The following is a 27,531-nucleotide window of genomic DNA, read 5'->3' on the forward strand; positions in this document are numbered from 1 at the left end:
TAGTAAAAATCAAAGTAAGTAGAAGGGTGGAAAGAAAAAGAAAAAAGGAAATGCATTTTGAAACCTGCTAAAGGGGAGAGCCAACAGATGGTGTTTGATTTTTTTTTCAATAGTTTCTGATAATTTATTTAAGTTTTTATTACAATAAAAATTGACATAGTCAGAACAGAATATTTGTTGTTGGGATCACCAGAGGAACAGAAGAAAGAAAAACAGCACTAGTAAAACGTTAAATTGTTGACTAAAATTAAACACTTGAGTTCGGTCTACTCTGATGGTGCCCACCTCATTGGTTGGTTAGTTATTTGGTTAGTTAGTTAGGTATTATCTACTTCTCTAAACTAATAAAAAGCAATTCACAACTTAAAAAAGCATATTATTCTGCACACAGAAAAAGTAGAAATGTTAATATTTACTTCTGGATGAAGAATCTTAAAGTTTTTGTTTTTCTTTATTTTTCTAATCTTTCTACATGAGCAAATCTTACTGTTTCATTAACAAGAGAATAATACATGTTTTTAAAAAAAACATTTAATGTTTGAAAAAGAGGAAGGAGGAAATGAGGTTATGAGGGACTAAAATAGCGGGGTTGAACTTGTTCAAAGTGCACTGTACACACTCACAGAATTATCACAATGAAACACCTTTGCATTATTAATGAATGATAATTTTAAAAGTTTAAATTTATAGAAGCAATTATTTTCTTGGAAAGTTAAGACAGAACCCTCCCACCAAACTCAATGGAAACTTTAGAGGTGAAGATTTCTCAATAATTAAATTGATAGCTCTAAGAAAAATATCTCTGAAGAGGAAAATAAGAAAGACATCAGGCAGCCAGGCATGGTGCACACCAAGAGGTCGAGGTCAGCCTGGGCTGCATGGTGAGACCCTGATGAGAGAGACTAAAATCCAATGTAAAGCTCCTTTTCAGATATCTTGATAATTTGCTCATGTTTTCAAAACAATACAATATCCAAAGGTTATAACTAATGAAAAAAATACCACAAAACCCACATTCAGGAGTTTATATCCTTGACTCTTTAAGACTTTACTTAGAACCTAGTCTTTTTTAATATATAATATTACAAACTCTTATTTATTATTCCATAGTAGATTAGGAATTTAATGTATGGAAAAGAGTTATCATTAGAACATAGATGATTACAGTAAGAGATAACAGAAAGGGAAGAAGCAAAGAGCCATAAAAATTATACCTAGGAATCAAAGAATAGTAACCTTAGCCTAATAACCACTGGGTGCAAACAACCTATATGCCCTTTAAGGAGGATATGGGATATTGAAAAATACATTCAGAAAATAATTATAAATCATTTTTTAAGAAAATTATATTTCAAAAGGAAAGAAAGTAACTTTTAGAAAAACCCAAAATATTTATATGTTTAAATGCCTGGTTCCATAGTAGGGTAAAGTCGGGTAAGTGTATGTTTAATAGATAAGTTACCTTGTTAAAATACTCAGTCCCCATACCAATATGGCATCTTGTGTTTACTGTCTCTCTCAGATATTGAAAGTAAATACAATTCAAAGTATTTTTTAACTATACTAAGATAATACACACTTTTGGTATTTTCTAACCCATTCTTTATCAGTCTTTGCTACAGATTATAATTAGTTGTCATTTAAAATAGAAGGCAAAGCAAAGTCTGTACCTTATTCACAGTACTCTGGCAGGGAAGAATTTCTTTTTAAGTATTTGATGAAGACATCAAGAGTCTAAACCTACTCCTTATGCTACATTTATTTAATATATTTATTTGGCATTTCAATGCTGAGTCATTCAAGTCCATAGCTAAGATTACTTTCATTCCTTCACTACCTTTCTATTACAATTTTGTACATGACCTTTCTCCTTTGATTTACAGGGAAACAGGGAACAAGTCTGCCAGGAGAATGGACAGTGGAGTGGAGAGGTAGCAACATGTAAAAGTAAGTTAATACCACTAAATGATCCCCAAAATGATGCTCAGAACACAAAATAACAGTTTTATAATTTAAGAAAATCTCAAAATGACTCCATGTACTGTAAGGGAATGTTTAATAGGATTTTGTTCAAGGCACCAAACCAATAAAGCATCAAAAACTGTAGTAGAGATTAATGACTATTTGGAAAAGAGTACAAGATTACTGGCTCTGAAATAGCAAACATTTTGTTTGATACTGGTTATTGTGTTTATTTGCATTTTTGTGGGTTTCCCCCTCCTCCTCTTCTGAAATAGACATGCGTTAGAAGGCTCAGAGCTGTTGTTTCTTGGTGATGGTACTGACCAATCCTGACATCTTTTTAAAGCGCTGTTGGGATATCTGTCAAATAAGTGAATATCCTACATGAAAAGTTGCATTAACTCATTTTATGAGAACAGCCATGTTTATTTGGCATGTAGGTTAATCTACATAACTTTATTCCAATCTATGCCCCCTATGATTCCTCTACCCAAAGACAATACATTCAGAGACAATAGTTTCAAACCAATCCAAGTGGAAGCATTTTCATTTTTACCTCTCAATAATCCTGGTGCAATTATCAAATTCTTAAATTGGTAGGGCCTCTTAGATGGACTGTTGCCATCCTTTTGATTAACAAATAAGTAAATAAATGGATGTTAGGAGAGGCGAGGTGGCCTGTCCAGTGTCAGAAAACAAGTTAGTGGCTAAGTTGGCACTACAGCTGACTATGGTCAGTCATATTTTCAGAAGCAGATGTAAGAGATAATTTTGTGTATACAGGAATCTATAGTCTTTTAAGGAATATTAGATGGTTGCAAGTCAGTGGAGAATAATGACTTTTTATTTCTCAAAACCTTGGGTAAATATTATATAGAAAAATATTTTTTAAATATTGAGTAACATCTCAAGTCACAAAAATGCAGCACTTATTTAGGACTTTGGGCATTCCTGAATTAACATTTTTATCTAAACTGCTCATGATCACAAAGTGTATGTATGTATACTTTGTGTAGAGGGGAGGGGAACGAGGAATGAGAAGGGTCATACATATCTGACACAGGGAGCCTTCATGGTGCTGGTGAGATTGTTTCAGTTTCAGCAACTTTAGTTTAAACTACAAAGACAATCATTTGCATAGCTTTCATTTCAGAAATGCAAGACAGCAATAGAAAACTGTGGGTACAACTTATTTCCTGTACCTTTTTTCTTTTTTCTTTTTGAATTATTAGAGTCATATAAGTTAATTTCAGGAAATTAGGTAACACAAAAAAGGCAAAAATAAAGTTAATTTAATCCCACCACTCAGGAGTAAACACTATTCCTATTCTGGCATATATTTTATTTTATACTCTTTTCTTCGGCCTATGCAATTCTAAGTGTGGCTCACAAACCAACAGCATCAATGATATCTGGGATCTTGTTCAAACTTCAGACTCTCAGGTCTCACTCCAGTGGAATCAAAATTTGCATTTTAGCCAATTCCCTGGATGACTACCATACTATTATGGTTTGCAAAATACTGCCTCAGGCCTCTTGGTTGTTAGCCTTTAGCATATCTGACTGTCCTGGAGAGCTTTGGAAATTCCCAGTGCAAGTCTATACCTTGTATCAGTTAAATCACAATCTCTAGGGGCAGAACCCAGAATCCATACCTTTGTAAAGCTGTCAAGGATTCCAAAATACAGCCAAGGTTACAATCCATGGTTCCAGTGCACACAAGACTCACCAGACTATAAAGAAGCCCACAGATATCAGTTAGCATCTAATCCACCTGTTCCCCAGACCACCCCTACTCCCCCCAGCATTAACAATATAAAGACAGCTGAGCCAAGATGCCCCACTACCAATGCATGGATTAAGAATGTGGTATTTATACACAGTGGAATTTTACTCAGCCACAAAGAAGAATGAAATTTTGTCATTCACAAGTAAATGGATGGAACTGGAGAATATCATCTTAAGCAAAGTTAGCCAGGCTCAGAAGGCCAAAAATCTTATGTTCTCCCTCATATGTAGACTTTAGACCTAAAATAAATGCAATAATATTATTGGACATGAGTCACACACTTAAGGGAGAACATGCATGGAAGGAATAGGGAAAGGAAAGGAAACCTAAAACTTTTTTTTTTATTCATATGTGCATACAAGGCTTGGGTCATTTCTCCCCCCTGCCCCCACCCCCTCCCTTACCACCCACTCCGCCCTCTCCCTCTCCCCCCCACTCCCTCAATACCCAGCAGAAACTATTTTGCCCTTATTTCTAATTTTCTTGTAGAGAGAGTATAAGCAATAATAGGAAGGAACAAGGGTTTTTGCTGGTTGAGATAAGGATAGCTATACAGGGAGTTGACTGACATTGATTTCCTGTGCCTGTGTGTTACCTTCTAGGTTAATTCTTTTTGATCTAACCTTTTCTCTAGTTCCTGGTCCCCTTTTCCTATTGGCCTCAGTTGCTTTTAACGTATCTGCTTTAGTTTCTCTGCGTTAAGGGCAACAAATGCTAGCTAATTTTTTAGGTGTCTTACCTATCCTCACCCCTCCCTTGTGTGCTCTCGCTTTTATCATGTGCTCAAAGTCCAATCCCATTGTTGTGTTTGCCCTTTATCTAATGTCCACATCTGAGGGAGAACATACGATTTTTGGTCTTTTGGGCCAGGCTAACCTCACTCAGAATGATGTTCTCCAATTCCATCCATTTACCAGTGAATGATAACATTTCGTTCTTCTTCATGGCTGCATAAAATTCCATTGTGTATAGATACCACATTTTCTTAATCCATTCGTCAGTGGTGGGGCATCTTGGCTGTTTCCATAATTTGGCTATTGTGAATAGTGCTGCAATAAACATGGGTGTGTAGGTGCCTCTGGAGTAACCTGTGTCACAGTCTTTTGGGTATATCCCCAAGAGTGGTATTGCTGGATCAAATGGTAGATCAACATCTAGCTTTTTAAGTAGCCTCCAAATTTTTTTCCAGAGTGGTTGTACTAGTTTACATTCCCACCAACAGTATAAGAGGGTTCCTTTTCCCCCGCATCTTCGCCAACACCTGGAAAACCTAAAACTTGAATGTGATTGATGTGCTTACTGTTTAGGAGTGTATAAAGTAATCTTAAACTGGCAGAGGCCACTGTGGGAAGGGAACCAGGAAGTAGTGAAGAGGTCTGGTAGAGATGAATCAACATAGGTTGCAATACACAAGTGCATGGAAGCAACGCTAGGAGTCTCTCTGTATAGCTGTCTTACTATCTCTTATGTTTTCTCTTCAACAAAATCGGAGAACAAGAGGGCAAAACAGGTTCTGCCTGGAAGCTGGGTGGGATGAAAGGGGAGGTGGTCCAAATAAAGTATACACATGTGAGTAAATATAAAAACAATAAAATAAAATATATATATATATAAAGACAGCTGAAATAAATAGAACAAAATAACAATTGTTAAAGACAAACATGTATTAATCTAATACTTTCATATTCAGTAATTTTCCTCCATCAGTGAGTAGCACTGTGTCTCACACATGAGTATGAATATTTTATGTATAGTGCAATGTTTCACATATATATGTATATGTGTATATGTATATGATAGATATGATAAGTGCCCTTAGCAACTTCAGCAAAGGAAGCAGGGAGGATTTGGCAAGCATTTAGTATTAGACTTTTATTCTTCCTTTTAGAAAGCAGATGCGAAGCTCCAGCTGAGTTTCCGAATGGGAAGGCTGTCATGGAAAACACCACAGCAGGACCCCATGTGATCTACTCCTGCCACAGAGGCTACAGCCTGGAAGGGCCTCCAGAGGCACACTGCGCTGAAAATGGAACTTGGAGCCAGCCAGTCCCTCTTTGCAAACGTGTGTGTTGACTTTAGTTAATCAGATCCAGTTTCATAACTAGCTTCCCATATATCTCAAGCACAGAGGAAGCTCCACTGTGACATTGGCCCAGAGAAAGCAAACTGTGGATAGCAACCCAAGTTTTATGGGGTTTAGAAATCTACTTGTATTATGTAAAACATCTTATCCAAGAATCAGCTTTTATCAGGTTCCTTAGCTGATTACAAGTTCAAGGCACTAAAGGAAAATGCAACTTAATTAACAAAAATGTTGCCATAAATGAATTCTATTGGAGATAAGAAAAAAGTAAAGAATTATACTTTAAGTATAATTTCTAGTATACCTTTCTCCCCCAGTGCTGATCACACAACAGTCTAAAATATTGTGGACCATGATTTCAGACAACAGTTTATCTGCCATTTTAGACTTTCAGGACCTTGTATTGTGTTTGGATAACTTGGCATTTTCAGATCTTTGCTAGCAATTTCACATGGATTCAAAGCAGATCTGTGGTTACTATTTGAAGTCTTATGTTTCTGAAGACTCATATCACCAACATTGAGAACTCATCTCCTGTATGTGTAAATCAGAACAGGAGCAACCTCAGTGAGCAATTTCTTTTCTTTTAACAGCAAACCCATGCCCTGTCCCTTTTGTGATCCCCGAGAATGCTCTGCTCTCTGAAAAGGAGTTTTATGTTGATCAGAACGTGTCTATCAAGTGTAGAGAAGGCTTCCTGCTCAAGGGCCAAGCCATCATCACCTGCAACCCGGATGAGACGTGGACACAAACAAGTGCCAAATGCGAAAGTAAGTCAACAGGTGTAACCCAGTGAGTTCAGTCAGTGTGGACTATTTTCCCATCTTTGTGACGTTATTGTCAAGTGGCTTAATTGTATATATACTCAGATCTCGGTGCTATCATAAGTTATCTTTTGCATTAATGTTCAAAATTCAAAAAAAGTTCTTCAAATACCAAACTTAAAAAAAAAACAAAAACCGTCCCAGAACTAAGTTAACACCTATCTGGCCAGGATTCACCAGGCATATTTCAGAACATGCTCTTTCAAGAACAAGCAAGAAATTAGATTGAAAATACATCTCCACATTGTCAGAGTTCCCTGACTCTCCTTTAACAGGCTACAAATGCTTTATGGATACAAAAATTATCCTATGATGGTTTTCAAACTTGAGCCTGTATCAGAACCGACTAGAGAGATTGCTGGAACGCAGATTGCTGAGGACCATCCCAAGAGTTTCTGATTCAGTAGGTCTGGGATGAGACCTGAGAATTTGCATTTCTAATGAGGACTATTATGGTTTGAATCTGAAATGTCCCCACAGGCTCCTGTTTGGAATGTTTGGTCCTCAGCTGGAGGTGCTATTTGGGGGTTGGGGGGGCTCTAGAAACTTTAGGACTTAGCTGGAGGAAGTAGGTCACAGGGGTAGGTCTTTGAGTGGCATCTTGTCCCTAACCCCTTCCTGTCTCAGCTGTGCTTCCTGACCACTATGAGGTGTAGAATTCTTACACTACACACTCCCACCACCATGATGTTCTGTCCAGGTACATGGGGTCAAGTGATCTTTGGACTGAACCTTCTAAAACCATGAGAAAAATGTCCTTCCTCCCATAGGTTATTTCTGTCAGGTACTTTGTCACAGCAACGAGAAAAGTAAGCTGGTCCAGGAACCACAATTTGAGAACCACTGGGCTAACACCACATTGATACATCCATTGTTTCCGCACTATATTCTGCAATCTGGTGATACCTCTTACTACCTTGTGATAACTTGTGAGATCTCTTAACAAGCACTTCTTACTTCCATTTAAAACATCTCCCCTGCTCAACATACTACCCTCGAGCCTCCCTTGTTGCAATCAGTAAAAATATTCATTAGGTCTGACACCTGCAAGGTGATGGGCTACATCGTATAGGAACATATTATTCACACAATGTTTATAACAATTAATGAAATAAGAAATATGCATTTGAAGACCTGGGTTTGAATTTTAATCTCAAAAACTTTCACTCTACATTTCTGCTAATGCCTTACCTTCTCTGAGTTTTTGGGCTTTCTTTTGTTAATAATACCTATTTTGTGAATTTGTTTTTCAAGAATAATTAAGTTGGTGTACACTGTAAAATACAAAATCTACTCCTCATGAAATGAGAACTAAGTATGTATAACCTAAAGTTTCTTTACCCTCCAGTCTGATTTAGAGCCACCAGGCTAAAGAAAAGCTGGCCAAGTGGCCTCATTTTGCTCACACATCCTCACCTTGGTCTCGGCTCCCCAAGACTTACCATTCAAGCCACTCTAAAATAAAAGCAAGAAAAGACGTGCACTTATTACAAATGTTCTTTGCATGCATACTTAATTATTCCTCAATGTTCTCGAGAGAGTCAGGCGTTGCCTTGGAGAGGAGACAGTTTCCACTATTGTTTATTATCCTTAATCCTCTTTTGCAATTTCTATTAGACAGGAAGTCTTGGGCTTAGACCCAAATATCCTTCCTTCCCCCAAGCAGCAACCTTCTTCATTCTGTTCACTACCTCTGATATTTATTCCTATAAATCAGTGATTAAAACTTAGTGTACATGTGAATCACACAGTGAGAGTAAGTAAAATGAAGACTCATAAGTCAGAAACCCCAGAGATGTGCATTTTAAAAAGAACCCCAAGTGATTCCCACATAGGTGGTCTGAAATCCATGTTTTGATTATCAAACTGCTATAAGCCAACCATTGGTTCAACATGATCTTTTTGCTGTTGCCCTAGCCTGGCTCTCTTTCCCTCTGACCCACTCAAGTGTATAGCCGAGTAAATGCCACATTCACTGTGATTCATGCCCTGACAATTGTAAACATAGTTACATTCACCTCAATGTTTCTACACTATGGTATCCATTCCTGTAATACAGTTCATTTGAGGTTGTATTATAATGTTTATCGTTCCATACTTGTGTAAGCAAAGGGACAGCCTATTCTTCATTTATTTCTTTCCAATTTCTAATATGTAGTAGCCATTTTGTCCACCCTAGAAGGAAATTTAGAGATTACACAAATCTCTGCCAGAGACAACAAACTCTTTACTATTAAAAGTCAGTTCATGAAAACTTTTCATCCAAAAGCTAGATTTACTCAAAATGAATACCAGTTAGAGTCCTGAATCCAATCAATTCTTGTTTTGTGATCCACCTAGAATAATTCTGGCAATCTTAGAGCTTTTTATAAAATCCTCAAAGCAAAATTGGTTGTAAAAATTTGTATTTCAATATATGGCACATATGCCTTTACAAGACAGAGCTACATAAAACTCAAATACCATAACCTCATCCAGAGGCTACAGACAATATTCACTGATTTCCTCATTTTCCAGATCTGTATTGGAGTTCTTTGGGTGCCAGACACTGTTCTAGGCACTAATAAAACATTCCTGATGGGATAATGCATTGTAATTCATTATCTTCACTCTGAAACAGTGGACACCAGTCCTCCTGTTTTTCTCTTGTAAGCATCCTACATTGACCTTCTTTTGCATCTATCTCTTTGGTGAGGTGCAAGAGCTAGTTCTCAGGATTCTACAGACTTCTTTCCTGGAGTTTAAAATGTCTTCACCTTCAAGATTTGAATCAAAGAACAAAAATCTTTTGGTCTTATTTGTCTAGTTATTCTAAACAGCAGCAGACTATTCTTTTAATTGCTAGTGTTCTAGATATATTGAGGTGAGAAGGTTTCCTTTATGTGTTTTGCCTTTGCTCTTGTGTTCTCAGTCTAAGTTCGTGGCACATGCATCATTATTTGTTTCCTCTCCCTTCAGAAATCTCATGTGGTCCACCAGCTCATGTTGAAAATGCTATTGCTCGAGGTGTGCATTACCAATATGGGGACATGATCACCTACTCCTGTTACAGTGGGTACATGCTGGAGGGCTCCCTAAGGAGTGTTTGCCTAGAAAATGGAACATGGACATCACCTCCTATTTGCAGAGGTAAGGAAATACTTGAATGGTTATTTTTTAGTGATGCTACAAGGAAATGTGTATAGAAATCCAAAATGGCCAACAATTAGTATGCATACTACTTGGTTTTTCCTTGGCTTTAAATTTTTTCTTAACACTTGCATCTTAAGTTTATGGCTTGCATTTTGAAAGCTTGCATACAGAACTCTGAGGTTCTATGCTTTAAACTCTGCAAAATGGAAAAAAAGCAATGAGGCATCCAAGTATATCCCCTAGGACTTATTTTCCTAAAAAATATTTTAATTATAAAATCATTCATTCTACAGATACTTACTGAAAGTCAAGAACTATGCTAGTGAAAGAGACAGTCATAACTGAAGAATAGCCAAATTGTTCAGTGGGTTGGCCACATGGAAAATGGTCAGATTTAGATTTGGGGATTTTGTCAATACTTTTATTCTTTTTTAAAGTATTGTGTGGCCTGGTGCCAGTGGCTCATGCCTATAATCCTAGCTACTCAGGAGGCAGAAATCAGGAGGATCATGGTTCGAAGCCAGCCTGGGCAGATTGTTCACAAGACCTTATCTCCAAAATACCTAACACAAATAGGGCTGGTGGAATAGCTCAAGGTGTAGGCCCTGAGTTCAAGCCTTGGTACTGCAAAAAAAAAAAAAAAAAGTATTGTGTGTGTGTACTTAAGGTATACAGCGTGATGTTATAGATAATAAAATGGTGACTGTATTGAAACAAATTAGCATATGCATCCTCTCACATAGATATACTTTTTTGTGACCAGAGCAGCTAAAATCTCATTTAGTGAAAGTCCCAAATACAAGCCCTATTTTCTATGGTCCTGCTGTTTTACATTAGCTCCCTTGACCTGTTCATCCTTTCTCTCTATTTTGTATCCTTTGACCTGCATCTCCCCATTTCTCCATGTTCCCCAGAGAAGTCTATTAGATGAGTTCAGGAATGGGGATCTGAGTAACACTAGCATTGTCAGGTCAGTAAGGAAAGGAGGGACATGAGAAAGGGTGACAGCAAGGAGAGAAAACCAGAAGAGAGCTGTGGCCCAGGATCCAGAGGAGGAGATATTTTTGAAAGAAGAGCAGCCAACCATGACTCATGCCGAGGAACAACAGCTAAGAGAAGTTAAAGCACAGCCACTGAACTGGACAGTCAGTACAATATGAGTGAGACAAACCCATGCAGAGCGAGAGGGTGCTGAGAACAGAAGCCAGATTGCTATGGTTCGAAGAGTGTGGAGGAAACACAAGAAATGATGAAGACAAACACAAACCACTCTTTAGAACTCAGACTAGAAAGGAGGATAGAGTAGATATTTGGTGTCTGTTACAGGCTAGGGGGTAATCTATCTGACACTAGGTTATTGGGGGTCCATTGGAGAGGAATATGAAATAAGGATTAAAAAAAGAAAAGATAGACAATACCAGGGGGCAAATGGCATCACCAAAGATTTCTTAGAGGGGTAAATGTCGCTCTTCTCTCCACAAGCTCCCCAGCCCTCAGTAATCAGTGTAAGTGAAACTTGTGTGCTTCCTCTTGGAGCTGCACCTTCAAAACATACCCCGTAGCTACTTCCTCCTGCTTCCCACCCAAACTGCAGTTTGTACCCTCCTCTTATATCCATCATCCTTTGGGACCCTCTCAGAAGAAACAATAGTGGCAGAAGTTGAACATACAGGGTAAAGAAGAGCTTAGTAAAGCAGTGCTTGTCAGTCTGTATGTTCAATGTAATCCTCATCAAAACTCCCATGACATTCTTCACAGTGATAGAAAAAGCAATCCTAATATTCATATGGAAGCACAAAAGACCTTGACTAGCCAACGTTGCCTAAAACATGCAGTGGAGAAAAGACAGTCTCTTCAACAAATGGTGCTGAGAAAACTGGATATCTGCTGAAACTAGATTCCTGTCTTTCACCCAGTACAAATATCAACTCACTATTGGTGGAGATGTAAATTAGTACAAGTATTATGCAAAGCAGTATGGAGGTTCCTCAAAAACCTAAAAATAGAACTCCTGGGCATATATCCAAAGGAATATAAGTAAAGGATACAATAGAGGCACTTTCACACCCGTGTTTTTTGCAGCACTATCCACAATAGCCAAGCTATGAAAGTAGCTCCAATGTCCTACAACTGACGAATGAATTAAGAAAATAGAATATGGAGTCTTTGTTCCCGCTTACTGTGTGGGGAACAGGAAATGGTTTTCTCTCTTTCTCTTCCCTCCCCACCTTCACTCTGTTATATTTAAAAAAGAAAATGGAATATTGTGTATGTGTGTAACGGATATTATTCAGACAAAAAGAACAATGAAATTATGTTGTTTTTGGGTAAATGGATGGAACTGGAGATCATCACTTTAGGCAAAGTAATCCAGATTCAGAAAAATAAGGTTGCCTGTTTTCTCTCATATGTGGAAGATAGATCCAAAAGATAAACATATGCACAAATACAAACATGATCATATATACACACATATGTAGAATATGTTTGCAACAGTGAGACCACTTGAGGAAACTAGGGAAAGGAAGGCAAAAAGAGAATGATAGAGTGAATAATATTGAAATTCATTTCATCTGTGTAGGAAGAAGGCATAACAAGCCACACTGAAAGCTGTTGAATAAAATGGTGTAGGGAAGAAAAGATAAGGAAGAGTAATAGAGGTGGTTAATTTGATTGGAGTGCAATATAGTCACAGGTGAAATACCATGGCAAACCTCTTTGAACATGAACATTCATTTAAAATGAAGGACAGAAATGTAAAACAGGTCCTCTTAGGGAGTGGATATTAGAGGGAGGAGGAAGGTAAATGGAGAGGGTATGGGGGTGGTGAAAGGAGAGGGTAAAAGAGGGTGAATGTGGTCAATGTACTTTATGTGCTTACATGAAAACAGAACAATGAAACCCGCTGAAATCATTTTAAGTAGGGGTAGGGAAGAGGGAGAATGCTCGTGGAAGTGTACTAGCCACGATACATCGTAAGAAATACAGAACTGTCACAAGGACAACCTGTACAACTAATATATACTAATAAAGATGCTTAAAAGACAACAAAAAGAAAGATGGAAAGAAGGAAGGAAGGAAGGAAGGAAGGAAGGAAGGAAGGAAGGAAGGAAGGAAGGAAGGAAGGAAGGAAGGAAGGAAGGAAGGAAGATGCAAAGAAAAAAAGTGAGTTTGAGAGGCTGAGAAGGGATGGAATCGGTGACACAGCTGATTCCTTTTCATCCTCAACCAAGCACTCCCAACCAGGACAAGCCGAGAGGAGGAGGCAAGGGCTCCATGGCCCCTCTGTGGAAGAATCATGCTGCAGTTTCTGGGGAAGTAGACCAGATGATCTCCTGCAATTAGTAAAAGCTGGGAACCTTCATATACAATCAACTTTGCCTGTTAACTCAATGGAGTCAGCTCCAGTCTAACAGAGCCCATCCTCAGGGTAGCCCAAGTTTCCAGGGTCTGTCCCATTGGAAGGAGCTACATCTACCTCTCACCTGGCTTAACTCAATCCAAAAAGGATACCCACCACTCTAGAGATTGTGGGAAGGTTTGGAGTTAACTTAGGGGTTTCAACCCTGATAAATGTCCTAGAGGATATTGGGAGGTCATCAGACCTCCCAAATCAATCTGGAAATCAGAGAAAATTTTTTCAACAATAATGCATTTAAAACTGTTAAGTACGTGTACCAAATCTTTTGGTAATCTAGAGGAAGATAGGTAAGTGGCAAGACAGATGTGAACACAGATATCTGTCATAGAGAGTGATATGTGATTTGTTGATGTGATGTGAGCACACACATAATGGAGTCCTTTTGAGTTTGAGAGTGCTGAGGAATGAAGAAGAGGAAAGCCATGGCTTATTTGCTGGAGAACTTGGGGGCAAATCATGGAATATTTCCCAGATAAGGGGATATTTGAACTTGGTCTTGAAGACGGAGAGGAAGCTTAACAGGAAACAATTAGAGCAAAGGGAAGAGAAAGAGAATAGTACCCAGGCAGAGAAAGCCACAGCATCTGCAAAAACATGACATCATGAAAGGGCATGGAATTTTGGGAAACTGTGAGTATTGAGGTGCGCTACATCTGAGATTTCTTCCAGAAATTATCAAAAATAAAAATTTCAATGACTGTGGCTTTATTCACAACGGCTAAGATAATGAACCAACCTAATTGGCAATGAATGGGGTAATGAAAATGTAGTGTGCATATGCATATGGATGCAATGTAATATTTCTTAGGAAGAAAATTCTGTTTTCACCAACATGGATATACCTTAGTGTATTATGCTAAGTGAAATAGCCAGGCACAAAAAGACAAATATTACATGATCTCATTGATATGTGGAATCTAAATTAGTCAAACTCAGAATCAGAGAATACAATGGTGGTTGCCAGGAGCTGAGGAGAAAGGCCGATGGAGAAATGTTGATCAAAGGGTATAAAGTTTCAGTTATGTAAAATGAGTAAATTCTGGAAATCTAATGTACAACATTGTGACTGTAGTTAATACTGTATGGTATATTTGAAATTTACTAAAATGGCAGACTTTAGTGTTCTCCGAAAAAAGAAAGGAAGGGGGGAGAGAAAGAGGGGGGGAGGGAGAGAGAGAGAAGGAGGAAGGAAATGGCAATTGTGTGAGTTGGCAAATACAGTGATTGTGGTGATTATTTCACAACATATACATACAGCAAAACATCAGTTCAAGCACTCCACCACTTGAGCCACACTCCATCCTTTTGCTTGTTAGTTTGTATTTAGGTAGGGTCTCACACTTTTGCCTGGGTGACCTCAGACTGTGATCGTTCTATTTGTGCCTTCCAAGTAGGGGAGATTACAGACATGTGCCACCATGCCCTGTGAGTTGTAAATCTTAAACATACATAGTTTTTATTTTTTTTATTTACCTCAATAAAGCCAGGGGGAGCTTCAGTGGCAACAGTCAGTCAGTAGCATGCCACACATCTCCATATGTTGAAATTTCCTCTTGAGATTTGATTTGCTTCTCTTCCTTAAAGCCTGTGTCAAGGACGTATTACAAACTGTAAATGAACGATGTCGCGTTCTACTACCACCCATCAGAATTCCCCAGAATTATGAACCATCCTGCTTTCTTTCCAGCTGTCTGTCGATTCCCATGTCAGAATGGAGGTGTCTGCCAACGCCCAAATGCTTGCTCTTGCCCAGACGGCTGGATGGGGCGTCTCTGTGAAGAGCGTGAGTCTGCCCTTAAATCTCACTTTGAGTCCTGATAATTTGTCTGGAAGCTGCCAACTTAGGGGAATTCCCAGAAGCAATTTCACTGCTAGGCGGAATTCATTGGCCTAAATCCTTGTAGCAGACCAGAATGCATAAGGCTGGTCTGAATGTGTCAGTAGGTTACAGAAGACCGAGAATATTAATGACCTTGAACATACAGATGTCAAGGCTCATCTAAAGTCATTTTCATGTGCCTCCTGGCACACATTACCAGCATCTTCTTAGGAGGGAGTTTGTGATAGAGTCTCCTAGACCTCTCTTTCCATATGTCAGGTTTACTCTGTGCCATGCCAGAGATTGCTATAACGCTGTACACAGCATTGCATAACACCATGCTTTGCAGGAGTATTTGCAGCCCACCATTGCCTGTTGTAATTCAGAACAGTTAAGGAAAGTTGGCACTCTTATTCTATACAATGCTTGGTAAATTAATATAGAATTTTGATCCTTATGAAAATATATTTCACTTAACTGGGGAATGTAAGTAAGTAGAGTATTTTTAATGTCTAAAGTATACATTGCTTTAATATCTTAGCATATTAGGATAAAATGTATTTCATATTTTCTTTGGGAGAAATGTATATAAAACATGGTGAGTAGTTAATGTGATGTCCATTGGTCAATACCAGTTTTTTTCTAAAAGTCAGGAATTTTATGAGACACTAAAACTTAATAAATGTGATTTTTTTCAATTTTTTTCATAAAGGAAGATGGAATGATGAAAATAAATTTAAGCTTACCAAAGCAATAATTGCACAATAATTAAGAAATAAGAGAAATCACTTTTTTTTCCTTTTCTCTTCTCCTCATCTTTTTCAGTTAGGGCTCCCAGACCTAACTGCTATCATACCAAGACCCCAAAGACTCAGAGGGCATTTATTCTAGGGTCCTCCAATTACAGGCCTGGTTTAACTCACTTAGGATTGCTAAACATATGCCTTCCCTCCTGCATAGGATAGAGGGGTATCCCAGACATTAATTTGCACACAAATCATTAGAGAGATGCTGTGAACATGCAGGTTCTGGTTCAGTAGATCAGTACCCAACTTCTCGGTGATTCCAGTACTATTGGTTAGAGAAGCACAGTTGGAGTAGCAAGGCAACAACCTCCCATCTTATAAACAAACTCTGCATCTTCTGGTAGGAGAAGTGATTGCCGTGGAGGGTGTAGCAGAGGTCTGATTCAGTCATCATCAGGCCTCAGTTCTGAAATGAAGGACAAGTTGTCCCATTACTACTAAAATGTTACAGTAGAGCTCATCTTATTTCCATTCTCACATTTACTTTTAGAGAGTTCTGAGGCTGCCAAACTCTCTTAGAGGATCTTACATAATTTGTAATGGAAATCTGAAATGATAATGAGTGGAGATCATTCTGCTTGTTTTCTGAAGATTAGAGCAAAGCACTTAGCAGACATTGATTACAGTGTGTCCTCACTGGAAGAGTGCATTTGGCATTTGGTCAAGTCATCCCATTTGGTGAAGAATCCAGACTTACTCTCCTGAGTGTGTTTTCCCAGTGATGTTCATTAATAAGCAGAACACATGCGGGAAGGTTCTGTATTGGGCCATGCCAGGTTTCCTTCCTAGAAAATGAATGTTCTTTGAACACTTGCATATGTCTGAGTATGTATATCTTGAGCAAATCCTTTTTTTTTTTTTAGCAATATGCATTCTTCCTTGTTTGAATGGCGGACGCTGTGTGGCCCCTTATCAGTGTGATTGCCCACCTGGCTGGACAGGGTCCCGCTGTCATACAGGTAAGCTTCCTCTTGTGGTTTATTTTCTCAGTATCCTATGAAAGCCTAAACCGAGTCATCCATGAATGTCACAAAGGAAAAATAATCCTGAACACTAAGCTATTAAAGTGATCTATCCAGTGTTTGCTTATAACAAATCAGCTTTGATTAAAGAAGACAAAAAGTCAGAGACTTGGAGTGATTCACAGAGCTTCCAATAAGTAGGTGGAACTTAACCAGGGGCTGCACTATGAAACTGGCTATCTTGGAAGGAAAAAGGGAGATGGTACCATATAAGGGTGTGAGGTAAGCAGAGTGACAGAAATGGGCACTGCAAGGAGTATTTGAGGAATAGTGGTGGCTGCAGCAGGAAGTAGAAGTAAGTCTTATTCCATGAGCCTTCGTGGACATCTTCATAATTTTTAAGTATTAATTAAATAAATGCAGGATTTTTTTCATTCCAGCTATTTGCCATTCCCCCTGCTTAAATGGTGGAAAATGTGTAAGACCAAACCGATGCCATTGTCTCTCAGCATGGACAGGACATGACTGTTCCAGGTAAGACAATACAAAACTAATGTCTATCTATAAAGATTAAAATTCAAGGTAAGTTATCTCAAGAGCCAGAAGGTATCTCTCTAGTTTGAGTGTACGCATATCTAGGTACACTCCTTACACTTGAAATAAAATCAAAGCTAAAAACTATTAGCTCGGGATTGATAAAATAATATCTCAAAAATAAAGTCTTGAGCTCACTTCAATAGTACATATGCTAAATTGGAACTATAGAGATTTATATGGCCCCTGCTCAGGGATGACACAAATTTGTGAAACATTTTGTGGCTTTCATTTTTATTTATTTATTTATTTATTTAGAGACAAGGTCTCACTGTGTATGTAGTCCAGGCTGACCTCAAATTTTTGGTCTTCCTGCCTCAACTTCCCAAGTACTGGGTCCAAATCTTTTCACAATTAAAAAAAGAAAGAAACAAAAAAAAGTTTAAATAAATAAACCATATTTTGGACAGAGATTGCAAAGATGTAAAATGAATAATTAACTCCAAATATGTTTTGAAAATGAAAATGTTTGAACTCTTGATTACAATAAAAGATACTATTGAAATTAGTAAAAAGAAAAAGTGTGTTTCTAAAGTCAAATATTTTTGTCCCATATTTCATATTTCATTGGCTGTAAGAAAATTTTTATAAAAATATGTTCTGTTAATTTGTTTCTCATTTCTGATCACATAAATATCAGAGCTGAGAAAAGAGTATCACCAAAACAAGTCTAAAGGAGAATAGTTTTAAATTCTCATGTAACTTTTTAAACCTTGGGAAATACCAGACATATTGTACCATTCCATGAATAAAACATTTTCAGCATTCAAACATTGTCCTAGCTGTGTTGGAAAACCACCAATTCCAGTTTAAGACATTTAATATACATATTGCATTTCTTAAATTTGTGTTTTGTACATTTACCTCCATGCTATAGGAATAAGTAAAAACAAATTAGCATTGTCAAATTCATTTTTAATGTAGGATATTCAGCTAACTGAGGACAATTCTTCCCTCTGCTGGCATGTTATTTCGATTGGAATGTCAAAGTCAACTTGCAAGAAAAAAGCTATTAAAGTAAAAAATGTAATCAGAAAAATCTGTGCCAATGGATTTTCTTATATTGTCTCAAGTATATGCCATCTCTGCAGAGAAAACAAATAGCTAAGCCCCAAAGAGAACTTTGGAATGAACAAATTTTAGAAGCTGCCAAGATAAAGAACATAGCTTTATCTGAGAGTAGAGTTGAAAGTATTTAAGAAAACAAGAGCCAAGAAGAGAGAGAGAGAGAGAGAGGGAGGGAGAAGAAGGAGAAAGCAAACAGTGACTCAAAAAAGAACAGAAAAAGTTTCTTATAATTTTACACTTGATATTTTACAGATAAGGAAAAAGAAACCCAGAGTTTGCATAGTTCCCCAACATGCAAATGTTTCTATAGGAGAGCTCCCTACTGTGGAGTAAGAGCAGTTATGAGCTTATATAAAAATGCTGTATATTAATACAGAGAGCAGAACCAGATTTTATATGAAAAGTAGATATAGAAACCAATTAAGCTGAAAACTGTGTCACATACCTAAGGAAAGGCTAGCTAACAGGACCAGATAGGCTCCCCCTCCTTCTACTGTAATCAGTTCTTCTAGGAGACCCAGATTAATTAGGGCACTCTTGTTAAAACTCTAACCAGCTAAAGAAAGGAACTTACCACAATAGAAGGAACTGTGTGGAACCCTGGGACAGAGGACAGCATCAGGAGGAGCAGAACTAGGAATGTGAAACCACCCCAGGCTTCCTCCCTCCTCCCTCACCTCTTCTCTCCAGGGGCTGCTTCATCCTCTCTCTGGCTGCACAGTGGTTTTCTCTGCTGGCCAGTTCCTATGGAAGGACAAAACTGCTCACAGCCCCCACATTTCACATGTCATCCTACAGCATCCAGTACACTTTTGATATATGGATTGCATTACAGCCCTGGTACAGTATCACAGTTTCCAAACCCAGGAGAAAGACCCTGATTGCATCTTGAAGCCAGGGACCAGCATGCAACAACGAATTGTGGGACTAAGTTAGGTTGTATTGTATCAAGGGAAATTTTGGCAAGACAGTTGGTAAAGGGGATGGGAGGCTAGCACTTCCTAGAAGAAAGGAAGGTAGAGCATAATTCCCTACAATGAGAGGGGACAAAGCTTTTCTGAGAGTCCAAACTAAGCCATATACATTTACAAATAATTGTTTTCCCTCTCTCCCACAAGATTGAGCATATTAAGGAGTTTTATGCTTAGTACATGTGCGTGCAAAAAGTAGATGCTTAATAAATGCTTGCTGACAATGGAGGAATTTCCTGGTATGAGTGACAGAACATAGAGAGATATCTTGTGAAATCCATCAAGTCCCTCAACCTGTAACCCTCTCTCTCCACTGATGAATGAGACGGATCTGGTCTTGATCTAAGGTCATTCAGTTCTTAAGAAAGAAATCGTGTTTCCTCTGATCTCTGTGCACATCTTCTGAAAACTGATCCTAAACAAATGCTACTGCTAAAAAACATGATTATTAATGTTCTAAGAGATCTTTAGGCCCATGAAGTCCAAACATTTTACAGATATAACGTTGTCACACAGAAAACCAGTGACAGAATTAGGTCTAAAACTCGAGTCTGCTGCTTCTCCAATCTTTTCACAAGTTAACACCAGTTCTCCATGCACCTTCACTCTTCCTAGGAATGGCCTCCATTCCTACAAACACCATCACGAATAACGCCCAGGGTCTGAGATTTTCATACCCCACCCCAAACTCTTGCTTCCTCAGCTCAGTCTTTTCTCTTGAATGCATTGTTTTTATTTTTTCAGGAAAAGGAGGAGTGGGTTTTAGTCACCACACACCCAAATGGCTCCCCTAAAGCAGAATCATCTCTTCCTGATAGCTCCTGGGCCTCCTGGAACCTACACGAAGAAAATCCAGTGCGGTGCTGGGGCTTGTTTTGTTTAGTAAGCTTGTTATTTGAGGTTGACTCTTTAATTTTGTGACATATTTTGTTATCACTTGTGACATCCTTTCTTACATGTTTCCATTTTTAAATATGCCTGTATTTTCTATATAAAAATTATATTAAATAGATGCTGCTCCACCCTCATAAAATGTACATATTCTGCTATCTACTGGGGAATTTTCTGGAACACATTTTATTCAGTTACTTAAAATGATTTTTCCATTAAAATATATTTTGCTACTAAATAATATTTTTCTGGATAGTGCCATTTTATGAGGTGGACAGGGAATAATAAAGAGGATTCATGATTTTTCCCTCTATGCTGCTGACACACATATTATCAAATGTAATGCACCAAGCAATTACAATAAAGGAGACTCCTGCCTTCTAGCCCCATCTCTTTTACAAAAGGTTTCCTTTATTTAATCAGAGAATAACTGTTGGATCTAGTGCCCTCCGCAAAGAATTTTGTCCTTTTTTTTTTATTTGTTTGTTTGTTTTGTTTTGCTTTGCTTTTAGGTACTGGGGTTTGAACTCAGGGCCTTCACTTTGAGCCACTCCACCAACCCTTTTATGTGATGGGTTTTTTTCAAGATAAGCGCTCATGAACTATTTGCCTGGGCTGGCCTCAAACTGCGGTCCTCCTTATCTCTGCCTCCTGAGTAGATAAGATTACAGGCATGAGCCACCACTGCCCAACTTGTCCTGTTATTGGGGGTGGCCTAGATAATTCCTTTCCCAAAAGTTGGAAAGCTGTAGGCCTCAACCTCCTGGATGGGGGGAAATCAAAATGGCTGAAGTTTACAAATTAGCATGCTCTCCTTCCTTCTCACAACTGACATAAGAATTGCAATAACTGGGAGATTAATAGGGAGCCTGTACCTGGGCCCTATTACAACCATGCTTTGGGAGAAGGGAGATAGGAAGGGAGAGAAAGGGAAAGAGAAGGGAAAAGGCAACTGAGAAAGGTTCCCCAAAGGCATGCTCGTAGTCTACCCTGCAGAAAAAGAATGCTACTTCCCGCAAGAGAGCTAGTTCATCTGCCTCCATTATTCTATCTACTTCAGGATAAAGACTTCCCCAGACTTCAGAAAATAAAGATAAACCCTAAGTTTTGTTTCACAATAGAAAAATTCACAATTAATTTACCCAACTTGGCTCCATCCTCTGAGAGAACTGCTCACGAGGCACAGAGTGCATGGTGGCTCTCTGTGGTGCCTATGTGGCTCTATGCAGGGATGATGAAAAAGTTCTTGCTGCTCATAATGGCACTTTTCCCCCAGCCACTGGCCCTTCCTTTCTCCTGAAGTTCATGGTCTTGACTCATCTTACATGCTTGTGAGTCTACCTTTAATCAGTTTATTCACAGTGTGTTAACTTCCACACCGTGCTGATCTTTATCATTTATAATCATAAAAATATGCAATAAAGCTTAAAATCTGAGTAATGAAAACAAAGATAGTACCAGGAAATTCTAAGCAAAGGAAAACAATTGAAAACAACTCAGTTCTCAAAGTACCCACTAAATAAGTATACCTGCTAGGTAGAATTTGTATAGGGTTGCTTTGAATAGATTAAAAGGTTTGCATTTTCACAGTGAGTTGAGTTAGTTGTGTTACACAGAGAGTGTAAGGAAAAAAACACTGTAAGAGTGATGTTTGAAGAAAAATACATGTTTGGAAATCAAGCCACAGAGCAGTAATAACTAAAATAGATGACAGCTATTTTTAAATCCTCTGGGTTAGATTTATTTACTGGCAAATTTCTGAGGAGGAATCATTTCCCATGCTATATAAACCACCTTGCTCACAAACTGGAAAAGATAATAGATATTGAGTACTGCTTACCAAGATCACTCTGATGCAAAAATCTAACAAAGATAAAAGTAAACAACTATAAATCAATTGTATAATTTAGCTGCCAACCCAGTTATTGAACAACTTCTATGTGCTGAACTGCACAGTTTCATAGACATTATTTCTTTGGATCTTCATAACAATCTTATTGAAATATGTATTACTATGGATTTTTCCAGGGAAGAATGTCAGGCTCTGAGAAGTTAAATAACTTGTGTAAGATAACAGAGTCATTAATTGACAAAACCAAAGCAAATATAAGGCTTAATAAAGCTTACTGTAGCATTTTTATAGTGAAAATATGGGCATGGATAAAATGTCCAACAATAAGGAACCCTAAACCATGCTACCTTGATGACATTTGCTGTATTGCATAGTCTTCAGTCTTGAAAAATGTCTATAGTAGAAAGTTAAATTGGGAAAATTAAGATACAAAATTTATCAGGCCAGGAAATAGCTCAGTAGCAGAGTGTGTACTTAGCATACAGGACCTGGGTTCAATCCCAAGCACCCCCAAAAAATTTTTTCATGCTCATATGGTAAAAACCTATTAAAAGTATACACGATGAGATGGGAAGAAGAAAGAATATATCATTGATCAAATTTAAATTCAGGTATGTCTGGCCCCAGGTGTCTGCAGGGTTTTTAAACTATGTTTTAGCACTGCTTCTTCTGTCTTTAATATTCATGTGGCAAACATAAAATAGTTTAAAAACAATAGATTAAAAAATCAATCTAAACATGACAATTGAATGGAACATGGCTTTTGCCACAAGAACGAAAAAATTGTTCAACCATAGTGAAGTTATTCCTACCCTATATCATGGAAGTGTCAAATACTAAAAGCCATATAGTCATTTCAATTGATGTAGGAAAAGCATTTGGAAAAATTAACATCACTGCTTAATAAAATCTCTAAAACTCACACTAGAAAGATACTTCTATAGTAAAGGTTTTTCTTTTCAAACTAATATCCAATGTTCTGATATAAGCTCAATGTTCTGACATAAGCAACAATAGAAGCCGACTAGGAAATTATCTTAAGCCAACAAGTTATGGCACAGTATGGTCAAATAAATGTCAAGTTCCTGTGGCTTTCCAAAAACAGAAAAAGGATGTAGCAAAGTCAGGCATGGTCAAAAAAAGGAAAGAAACAAAGGCAGTCAACTCAGCAAGGTCTTCTATGTTCTCTGCACTATGATTTATGGCAGTAAAAAAATTAGAAACAAAAGCCAACAATGAGGGATACTTGGAATAACCCACATGGTCATAAGATGGAATAATGTCCAGCCCTCAGATTCATGCAACCAAAGTATATTTCAATGACGTCAAGAAAATGTTAAATATGAAAGCAAACGTGAAGAGAATTTTCACAGACCCCAACTTTGTAAGTAGAAACAAAAATTCACTGAAAGTGAATCCACAGTATAAATTGTGGTCCTCTCTACATGGTTGAATTACAGATTATTTCTCTTTCTTCATATTTTCTAGATATTATAGATTTCTTATAATGATAACACATATCAGAAAATAAATGTTACTATTAAAAGTTGAGATTATATGGAAATATGATAGCTCATGTGGGGAACAATTTAAATGAATGTGGAAAAGATAATTAAGCTAACCAGATATTAAAATACAAAGCTTCAACAATTAATTCAATTACTATTGACTTATAAAGAGCCAGAGCAATGTCTATGGCAGTAAAACAGATAACCTAGAACATATAAGATAGCATATTATATAGAAAGCCTTCGCTGTTAGCTGAGGTCCTCAGAAAAACAGAGGCTAATGCAAGATTAGATAAGCAAGAAATGTATTAGAGGAAATGCTTGTGAGAGATAATAAGTTGGAAACTGGAAGGAACTAAGAGTTATCAGATTTGAATTAGTCAGTCCTCTGTCACTGACAAAACACCTGCGATAATGAAGTCAATAAGGAAAAGGGTTATTGTGGCTCATGGTTTCAGCCCAGGGTACTTGGCCCTTTTGCCTATGGCAGCATAGTACCACATAGCGGGGGGAGGAGGCTTGTTCACCTCATGGTGTGCAGGAAGCAAACAGACAGAGGGATCAGGGATCCAATATCCCCCTCAAGAGCACATCCCTGGTGACCTAACTTTCCTCTACTCGGCCCCACTTACCAAAGGTTCCAGCAGCTCTCAACAGTGCCCCAAACTGAGGACCAAGCCTCTAACACATGGGACTTCTCAGGACATTCAAAATAATCCAAGCTATAGCAAAAACTCAAATGCAGGCCTGCTGTTAAATGGAAGAAAGTTGAGTGGAAGCATCTTAGATTGAAATGCAGTCCTTAGAAAAGTTCAGAAGGACATAAGAGGGGATCCCTGTGTCCCAGGAACAGGCTCAGCTTAGTACTCCTGCCTCTCTCAAACTGTGGCCAGGAGCACCAGTGCAGCCTCAGAGTGCAAGCACAGGGATGGGGTCAGGTGTAGCAGCTGGACCCTTGGTTGAGTATGCTCCCTACAGTGGGAGATCTGAGGGCAGGATGTTCCTGTCAGCCTCATTTCCTCCCAACCTGTTTACCATTTGGAAAGACAAAATCAGTCTACATTATCACCGCCCACTGCTCACCAAAGTCATTCCAGTTGTGTTAAGGAGTTCAGTGTAAAGACTCAAGTCCTAAATATTAGAACATGATGTCTGTGTATTAATATCTGCAAAAATAAGCACTCTTTGAGCTTAAAAAGGGTCCACAAAGGTCATTCATACTGCAGAACTATTAATACTTTATCTTTTTGTGGCTGGATAATATTCCCTTGAATGGATGGACATTTGGGTTTTGAACCTTGAAGTCATTATGCTAAGTGAGAGAAGCCAGACCCAAAAAGGCAACATATCATATGATTTAATTTATATGACATATCCAGAGTGTATGTATATAATGTATCCAGAATAAATCTATAGGGACAGACACAAGTAAAGAGAAAATGGATAGTACTTGTTAACAGGCATAAGATGGTTTTTGGCAAGGTAAAATATTCTGCAGTTGGATAATTATTATGGTTGTACAACTGTGTGAATCTACTAAAAACCACCATATTGTATACTTTAAAGATAATTTTTTTTAAAATCTAAAAGAAACAAATTCAAGCAAAAATGTGGAAACTTTTCTCACAAGTCAAACATAAACATGAATTGAATTTTAAAACCATAATAATATTTTAAGATGTGATTCAATAGATATAAGAAAACATTTTGTTTTAGGCAGAGAGATGAAAAAGCAATTCACCAAAGAAGAAATACTAAAAGAAAATAAGCAGCCTCAGGCTGGCAGAGTAGCTCAAGTGGTAGTGTGCCTGCCTAGCAAGCGTGAGGCCTTGAATTCAAACTCCAGTGCCACCAAATAAATGAAAAAAGAAAATAAGCAGTCCCACTAATAAAAGAATATGAATTAAAATGTGATCTAAACTTTTGCCCACCAAATTGGCAAAGCTTTGGCGGTGGCGGTGGTGGTGGTGGTGGTGGTGGTGCTTGTTTTAATGATAATATGCAATTGGCTGTTATATAAACTATTTCTCTGAGACCTCTATGGAATATAAACTAGTTCAACTTTTCTTCCAAGCAATTGGCAGTGTGCATTAAAAACTCCTAAACATGCATGTGTACCTTTCCCAAGCCCTTAACTGGGAAAAAAATCCCATAAAGAAATCCGATTTAGCAGTAAATATTTGTGCACAAAGATAATTATCACAGCATTATTACATTATTAAAAACCAATTATGACTTATAAGACCTAACCCTAGAATTGGTTATGTAATTCATGATTTATTTATGGGGTTAAATATTATGGAGTTGTTAAATTTTTTGTAAATACATTAGCAGCTTTAATAACATGAACAATCATTATGGCATGATGTATTCAATTGAAAACAGAATATAAAGTGTGCTCATAGTGCTTTTCAGGTGCCTAAAATATGTGTATTCAATATACATAGGAAAAGATTTGCCACCTTTGATAATGGGCTCTCCTTACCTAGGACATGGGACTATGGGTGATTTTTATCTCTTATTCAAATTTACCCTTTATGCCTGACTTATTTCCAATGAAGATATACTACTTTTAGAACTAGGCCTGGTGGTATACACCTGTAATTCCAGCACTTGGGAGGCTGAAGCAGGAGAATTAAAAGTTTAAGGCCAGGCTGTGCTACATAGTGAGACCCCCATCTCAAAAAACACAAAAATTTTGAAATGATATATACTTTTATATTTGCAAATATACTTTCCTATTCATAAAAAGTCATCATCTTCATAAAAATTAATTGAAGTGGAAGCCCCACAGTAATGTGCATGTGTAAATGTAATGAACTTGGCATACACACTGGCGTGTATTGTATAAAGATCTTGTCTCCATTTAGTTTTGTTTAAACACAGCTTCAGAAATCTTTAGGGTTCAGATCAAGATGATGATTAGTTTGAAAGGAAAAATGGAAGCTGTTATCAAGAGAAACTGTCAATTTTGAGTCATTTGTGTTCCCAGAAGGAAAATATTTGCTGATGATCAAATTAAGGAATTTTATTAAATCAAGTTTTAAAACTATCCATGTATTTTTACAGTATATCCTTGTACTGTATGGGATCCCCAGGTAAGAGATATCTGTAAGAGACAGATATTTGCAGTATCTCAAATTCACCAGCCAAGGTGCATCAGAATCACTTTTTTCAGCTTCTTGATCAACCAACACAGCAGCAAACTTCTTTCTTTGAAGGGATTATAGTTGCTGCAGTGGCAGCATCTTCTAAACTTTTTTTTCTTCCCCTAATTATAAGCAACCCATTCAAAATAACTTGGGCCCAAAATGTAGGGTTTGATGGAACCTGAATGAAATACACCATTCTGAGAATGATTAAAAAAAAAAAAAAACACTTTGGGGGGTGTGGCCCAAATAATGTATACACATGAGAGTAAATGTAAAAATGATAAAATAAATAAAAACACTGTAAGGGTGCCAGACTTCATGGGGCACCATAGCTGCCCATTCCTAGCCACAGTAAACAGTAAGTATAGCCATGTAAAATATGAGCCTAGGGACAATGTTTTTGGGGTCCTTAAGTTTTGTGAACCAAGCCAAACAACTTGAAAAAGCCACCTCTACAAAGATACAGGCTGTCTGGGTGTCTGTCACAGTTACAGTACACACTGCTGTCCCTCCTTGCCAGAGAAAATGCTGCTCACACCCACTCCTGCTAGAAACCATTTTCAAGTGAGTTCACTCCACCCTCCTCAGTCCTGACCTGTCTAATTACAAGCCTGGTCCTCAACCCTTCTGAGTCATGCAGACTCCTCCTGTCATTATAACCACTGGATCTTTTTACTCTCCCAGTATGGTATTCAAA

The 27,531-nt window shown here is 37.8% G+C and overlaps 1 protein-coding gene and 1 long non-coding RNA gene across 3 annotated transcripts in view; one reads left to right on the forward strand and one right to left on the reverse strand.

Moving 5' to 3' along the window:
* Positions 1-26,734, forward strand: part of Svep1 (sushi, von Willebrand factor type A, EGF and pentraxin domain containing 1) — a 179,092-nt gene extending 152,358 nt beyond the window's left edge. For both annotated transcript variants that reach the window (XM_020173900.2, XM_074051284.1), the window contains exons 41-48: positions 1,884-1,947; positions 5,640-5,813; positions 6,428-6,604; positions 9,617-9,787; positions 14,899-14,994; positions 16,700-16,795; positions 17,239-17,332; positions 20,176-26,734. In XM_020173900.2, coding sequence (XP_020029489.2) covers positions 1,884-1,947; positions 5,640-5,813; positions 6,428-6,604; positions 9,617-9,787; positions 14,899-14,994; positions 16,700-16,795; positions 17,239-17,332; positions 20,176-20,197 — 894 coding nt within the window. In that variant the 3' untranslated portion in view covers positions 20,198-26,734. The remainder of the gene's footprint in view (positions 1-1,883; positions 1,948-5,639; positions 5,814-6,427; positions 6,605-9,616; positions 9,788-14,898; positions 14,995-16,699; positions 16,796-17,238; positions 17,333-20,175) is intronic.
* On the reverse strand, positions 1,870-15,150 carry LOC141415390 (uncharacterized). The gene is made up of 3 exons (XR_012440350.1): positions 14,685-15,150; positions 3,618-3,695; positions 1,870-2,322 (listed from the first exon to the last, which is right to left on the reverse strand). It is a non-coding gene; the product is annotated as an uncharacterized lncRNA (long non-coding RNA).
* Positions 26,735-27,531: the final 797 nt, after the last annotated feature.

This window comes from Castor canadensis, chromosome 13, assembly GCF_047511655.1.
Source record: "Castor canadensis chromosome 13, mCasCan1.hap1v2, whole genome shotgun sequence".
NCBI lineage: Eukaryota > Metazoa > Chordata > Mammalia > Rodentia > Castoridae > Castor > Castor canadensis.